Source organism: Arachis ipaensis, chromosome B05 (assembly GCF_000816755.2).
Source record: "Arachis ipaensis cultivar K30076 chromosome B05, Araip1.1, whole genome shotgun sequence".
Taxonomy (NCBI): Eukaryota; Viridiplantae; Streptophyta; class Magnoliopsida; order Fabales; family Fabaceae; genus Arachis; species Arachis ipaensis.
Window position 1 is genome coordinate 13,186,442 of NC_029789.2, and position 6,486 is coordinate 13,192,927.

A 6,486-nucleotide genomic window follows, 5' to 3' on the forward strand; every position below is an offset into this window, starting at 1 on the left:
CTTCCGATACAGAAAAGTTATTCAACAGTGTAGAATGATTTTTTGATATATCTCCTCTACATATGAAAAATAACTTTTGAAATAATATACATACAGCAGTGCTGGTCATGACATTACTCTCATCCCAAGTGTTATTTTCATGGCTTTCTACCTTGAATTCCTTAAAGTTGCTGGTCATAAATATGGTATCACCATTGACCTGAAAAAAAAGTACAACACCATCTTAATTACCGTAATTTAATAATGACCTTACTGTTACTTGTTCATAATAGTGAAGAAAAAGCAAGAAATACATCCTCAACATCAGACATCAGTTCATCACAATAGAAAAGGAACTATACGTAAGAAGACATATAAAGTCATTCCAATTGAATAATACACATCCAAGACAACAGCACCTATATGACTTGGACTGATCTTTCAGTACCAAGAAGTTCAGAATACATATGAACACAATACACAGTTCTCATCAATATCAGCATAGAATGAAGGGGGAAAAATCATTAAAAAATTATACAGTAACCTGGGTGAGTAAAGATCATTCATTAATAAATAGTGTTTTACCTCGTTCAATTTTTCCCACACCAGATCAGGTTGATTTATGTAACCTTGGTCTGTAGCTAGAAGATACAGCTCACCTTCAAACTGTGAATATTAGTGAAAACTTCAGGACTGTAAAGTAAGACTAAGCAAGAAAGAGAATCAACAATTCCCACCACCCCTTATCAATGATGGGTGTGCTACTTTAAGTCAGGAAAAGGAAAACAAGCCTTTTTACTGACCTTAAACATGGTGCTGAAATGATTGTTTCGGAAAAAAACACATAATTCCCGTTCTTTGAGACCATCTTGTAAACAGAAAAGGCTGCAAAAGCATTTATTATAATTTATCATCTGTAAATTCTAAAAAGAAAAAGTCCTCAATAATCAATGAGGAGAAAAATATGGATTACATTATTTAAACCAACAAGAGGGGGTCATCATACCCATAAAATGTCAATTGGCTGGCAGTATTCCTCATGAAACTCTTGATCAGTTCTCCTGATCATTAAAGGGGTATAAATTAAGGGGGGAAAAAAGAAAAGAAAAAACTCTTACTAAAGATAATAATACAAATTATCTTAAAGTGATATTCTGATTAAAAAAAAACCTTGTTGTGGAGTAATTTCATCCTTAGCTCTTACATCAGGCGCAAGCAACGTGCTTTTGTCAGCCTGTTCCGCAAGAACCACCTCACCTTCATATACAGGTTCATGATCCTCAAAATTTCCAGTTCTTGTATCCAATACACATTCCTCTCCTTCATATATGGGTTCACTCCCATCAACACTTGAAGTCAATACTTCAGAAGCATCAGTTTGATTATATCTGACACTAGACGAATCTGTATCCATATGGTTAGAGGATACATATGATAATCCTGTTGCATCAGGTTCTTGAGATTCATCTGCAACTTCATGACCCATAGTCTTAAAAGTGGATTCGTCATGAACTTCTACACCCCCTCCGGAATACTTTTCAGAAGAAATAACAGCTGCATTCTCATTTTGAACCAACACATCAACACTGTTCTTCTCAATCACATCATTCTGGGCAAAAGACTCTTTAGCTCCCGCTGAAGCTGACTGATGAAGTTCATTAATGGTATCTGGCTTTAAAGATGAGTTAGCTGTTTCTACCTGAGTTGACATAGAAGATGTTTGTTCATTTCTGTCCTTGCCAGCAGCAGAGAAACCATCAGATATGGAAGGTTCTAGCTCATGGAAGTTGCTGTTTACAGCACCAGTGCTCTTTTCTAACTTATCTCCACAATCCAAAACTATATTCTCATCCATACTGACAGAAATTGGTTCTTCATTTATATGACCTACAACAGGATCGCTTGTTGAAACTTTAGAATCAGCCTCAGACAGCTTCAAAGCTCTTAACAATTCTGCCTCTTCTTCAATGTCGCCTTTTCTTGGTAACTGATCAGAAACAGAATTGGGAGGATCGTCAAAAGATCTGGTTTTTGATAAACTGGGAGAAGGAACTCCAAGAGCAGCAGTTGTTGCAGCAACAAAATCGACACCATCTTCTTCTGGATTAGTTTTATGTTGAACTTCCATGTTTAATGTTTCAAGAGAAACAAGTTCTCCCATAAGAGCATTATAGGATTTCAATCCTATTGCATTTGCAGTATCAGAATCCTGGTCAACAAGCACATCAAGATTTACAAGGGAAAAAGAAAGGTCGTAATAGTAAGAAATAAACCTTGCATGCTTAATGAGACACAAAAAGCCAACATTTTGATAAGTATTAAGATGCAAATTCAAGAAAGAACATCCACATTTTAACATTTACCATAAACAACTCTTGATCATGGTCGAATACCCCAAAGCCATATGAATCCCCTACTAGAATCCCATACTTCTGATGTGGAACTCATGTCTCATACTTTCCTAACAACTAGCCAACAATGATGAGGGCTAGATCAATTTAAGATATGGCACAAAAATGCCACACCATAGTAGTTTCAACTTTTAGGGAACTATGTCATTTTGCAATCTGATATATAAACCCTACTTCAAAAATGCTTACCAATGTAAATATTCACTTCCATGTCACTAATTGATGGTGTTAATAAAAAGATTTCATAGATGCATTTAAACCAAAAAGCACAACAATATCATCATGGTGGAATGAGTATGAAGGTTTGAAGGTGAACAAAATACCTGAGGATCAACTATCCAGCCATGATACAGAGGGATGTCCAGCAGATCAAATATGGCACACTCTGGGGTGAACTCAAAATCATCTATTCTGCAATTAATATGCAATCTTTTGTTAGAACTATTAATTTATTATGAATGCAACACAATTGCCAATGAGAAAACCATAGCCAACCTCCTAAATTTTATATTCACATCAATGCCCGTAGCAAGCCTAGGGAGCAAATCAATTGCATCAGCGATGTTTTGTTGTTGGTTTTCGACATACCCTGCGTCTTTGTTCTATAAGATAACAATTTAAAAAGTTGTCAACTCAGGTTACAAAGAGTAGAGCCAAAAATAAAAAACATTGTCAACTCAAGTTACAAGAACATAGCCAATTCCACCAAAAATAAACGAAAGAAGCTCTTACATTCACATTACTATTGGAATCAATTAATCGCTCTGCAACCAATGACAACAATTTCTCCTGTGAGACTTCAGAAATATCTGGACTCAAATTTATGTTGTTTCTTAGCAGAAGAACATTACCTGCAGTAATAAAATATAAAACAATAAGCAATAAATATGATATCTTCAAACAAGAAATGTAACGTAAATATAGCAAGTAGCCCCCTCTAAACTGCAAAGCATTGTGCATGGTGTTTGCAATATCATCTAAGAGAGATTCAGATTATTGCAAATCTTAGTGTCTCCAGGAAGCACCGTAGTACAAACAAAAGGATAAATATATAAGGCAAAGGGTAACATGAAGAGAATAGACTTCAACTTTTGTACAATGACATGACAACTACAAGGCTACACATAAAGGGGTCAGAGAACATATCTTACATCAGGGATAAGCTTTTAATCATTTATAATTATTTTATTTTCTTCAATTTCACTTGTGGTAGTTATAAGTGTCTGTAACCTGAAAGAGAAGAATTTCGATGGAAGATTTCTGAAGATAATAAGGAAATTGGTCAAATGGAAAGTTCAAAATGGCAATTCTGTTAAGATACATGGGCAGAGCAAGCAGTTAAGGCATAGTGTATCAAAGATTCGAGAATAGTTTCAAAGACAGTATTTCTTGCTAAACTAACATAGTATTTCTCTAATAATAAAAATATGGAAAAGGAGATTAGCCCAAATAATATATTTCGTTTCTAGACCATGGTCTTTGCTGTACTCTCAATCTAATATTTATGGAACAGAACATGTACATTAATGCAGCAACAAGGGAAGAACGAAGATAAAACGTGAAAGGCTAGAGACCTAAGGGGTACATATTATGAACCAACTCTGCTAATCATTGCTTGCGCAGCTAGGCAGCACATACTTATATCTCTAGCCAGTTATATAAACACAAAGGGCATCTTGACGGTAAATCCCAAATGGCTGGAGTTATTTCCTAATTTGCCATAACATAATTGATATTATGGTAAAGAACCATCAATGTTAATAACAGAATCCAAAATTACGAAGTTGATGCATGAAGCAACGAAATATGAGACTGGTCCTTGAATGATAATGTCAATGATTATGGAATAAGATAAAGACAATAAAGAAACAACATAATTGAGCTGATCCCTGTGCCGATTAAAATAAGAGGAATTAAATTTCTTAAGAAATAAGGAAGTGGAAACCCTAAGAGAGAGGGGAGGGGGGACTGACAGATAGCGAGGAGAGGGCAGGGGCCATTGTCATTTTGGAGGATGATTGGCGTTGTGCGTCCAAGAAACTGGATCGTCTTTGTTCTGTGTGTGCACTCTTTCACTTGCTCCTGCTGCGGCTGAGGGTGCGGCGGAGGCGGCGGCGGCTGTTGTTGGTCCTGCTGATCGGTGTGTTGGTCGGTAGGGACAGAAGGGGAAGAAGGGGAAGAAGGCGATGACGATGCCATTTGATTTGATACGATGCGATGCGATGCGAAGGGAAGAGAACAAGTGAAAGTCTGCGAATACGAATAAGAACGAGGATGTATGGCCTTTTTGCTATTATGTTATGTTATTGTGTATCCACAAAGAAACAAAACCAGAAAGAGGAAGTAAGTAAACGGAAAATTACGCCAATTGCGCATTTGTGATGACAAAATATATATACACATAATATAAAGCTTCTCTCTCCGTGCTCGACGTGATTGTCAATGTTTTCCCCGTTTATTTTTTTGCCAAGCCTTGTTTTCCCGTTTCTTTCCTCTAATTCTCTTCATTTTATCCATTTATAATTTATTTACAGGAGACCAATTTAGTCTCTTGAATTAAAATTAGTATGAGTAAATATTTAATCAAAATATCGTATGTTTTACAAATTAATTCGAAACATATTTTACTAATTATAACTTGTAGAAGTAGAACACATATTGCGAGATAAATAGAAAAATAAATATTGCGGAAAAAACAATTTTTCTTTTTTGGTATACAAAAAATATATATTTTGTAAATGAGATTTTGTGTCTTAACTCTTAAGTACCGTGTGGGTTGCTACAAGTCTTTTTTTTTTTTTCTTGGGGTCATGGGTTGCTACAACTTTCATTCTCATTACAAGTTATTGGGCTACTGGGCTTATCGTGTCGCGGATCATTCCTATGTACTATTGGGCTGTATGTCGTAAACAAAGAAAATATGCTTGAATGGTGATTAGGCCTGCCCAAGTTAGAAGTAAGGATGTATATCGGGGGAAGAGAGGGAAGAAGAACACGTGTGTTGTGGTGGCAAAGAAACGTGTTTAGTTGATGCGGAGACAGCACTACCACCGAATCAATCCAAAACCATATTTACGATGCGTATCACTATCAGTAGCCTACCACGAGTTGAAGCAACAGTTAGCATTGCCCCTAAAGTCTCACAAATTAAACCACACTACACGCATCTTGATACAGTTCCAATTTCAAGTTTCCTACTTTACGTTTCCAAGAGCAATGGGAATAGGAAAAGCATAAGCTAAAAAGAGAAGAGAAGAGAAGAGAAAAGAAAAAGCTAAATCGCAGTCGCAGCCATAGACAAAGCCCTACCTACCTACCTCTACCTACTTCTAGTGACTCGTTGGTCCAAGACCAAGAGTGTATACTAAAGTAGTAGTAGTGTATCGTTTCTCATTTGCGTATTTTTTGGAGTCCAAGAAGATTGGTGCCAGTTAGGTAGGGGGAACATGGGTACTCTAACTGCCACAGTTCCTGTGCTCCCTTCCAAGCTTTCCCCTTCTATTTCACCCCATCGGATCTCGATTTTTCCTCACAGGAGGAGATTCAGCAAGAACAACCAAGCTCTTGTGCCAGTATGTCTCTTCCTTCCTTCCTTCTTTTTATCTTTTAATATTTCTGGAATTATCAAGTTGTTGTTTTGTTGTTGTGGATTGTGATGGATGGAATGATGATTGATTATCAGGTTGCAAGGTTGTTCGGGCCAGCGATCTTCGAGGCTTCGAAGCTCAAGGTATTGTTCTTGGGAGTGGAGGAAGATAAACATCCGGGGAACCTTCCAAGGACATATACCCTAACCCACAGCGATGTCACTGCCAAACTCACTCTCGCTATCTCTCAGACCATCAATAATTCCCAGGTACTTCTCCTTCCATCGTAAATTTATCCACGAATCCATTCATTATTTAGTAGTCTTGAATTCTGGGATTGGAAATGGGATGCCATATATGTATGAACATAAATAGATATAGGCAGAAATTTTGCCACATATAGTATAGTATTGCATATTTATTGATTCCATGAAAATCCTTAATTACCCTAAATAGGTGTTTCTTTGTTGGGAAGATTTTACCCTGTTTGCTTATTATGTTCCATCACT

General features: G+C 36.7%; 2 protein-coding genes across 5 annotated transcripts in view; one reads left to right on the forward strand and one right to left on the reverse strand.

Moving 5' to 3' along the window:
- The window catches only part of LOC107642979 (ubiquitin carboxyl-terminal hydrolase MINDY-1), a 7,469-nt gene extending 2,611 nt beyond the window's left edge, over positions 1–4,858 (reverse strand). Inside the window, exons 1-9 of one of the 4 annotated variants that reach the window (XM_021123075.1) lie at positions 4,364–4,858; positions 3,123–3,241; positions 2,886–2,992; positions 2,714–2,801; positions 1,150–2,188; positions 986–1,040; positions 783–864; positions 565–645; positions 152–199 (exon numbers count right to left, since the gene is read on the reverse strand). In XM_021123075.1, the coding sequence (XP_020978734.1) occupies positions 152–199; positions 565–645; positions 783–864; positions 986–1,040; positions 1,150–2,188; positions 2,714–2,801; positions 2,886–2,992; positions 3,123–3,241; positions 4,364–4,589 (1,845 nt within the window). In that variant the 5' untranslated portion in view covers positions 4,590–4,858. Of the gene's footprint in view, positions 1–94; positions 200–564; positions 646–782; positions 865–985; positions 1,041–1,149; positions 2,189–2,713; positions 2,802–2,885; positions 2,993–3,122; positions 3,242–4,363 lie in introns of all 4 variants that reach the window. The other 3 variants (XM_016346505.2, XM_021123077.1, XM_021123076.1) reach the window with 3 other exon arrangements.
- LOC107642980 (protein STAY-GREEN, chloroplastic) overlaps positions 5,487–6,486 on the forward strand; it is a 2,311-nt gene continuing 1,311 nt past the window's right edge. The window contains exons 1-2 of the mRNA XM_016346506.2: positions 5,487–5,962; positions 6,073–6,246. Coding sequence (XP_016201992.1) covers positions 5,837–5,962; positions 6,073–6,246 — 300 coding nt within the window. The 5' untranslated portion in view covers positions 5,487–5,836. The remainder of the gene's footprint in view (positions 5,963–6,072; positions 6,247–6,486) is intronic.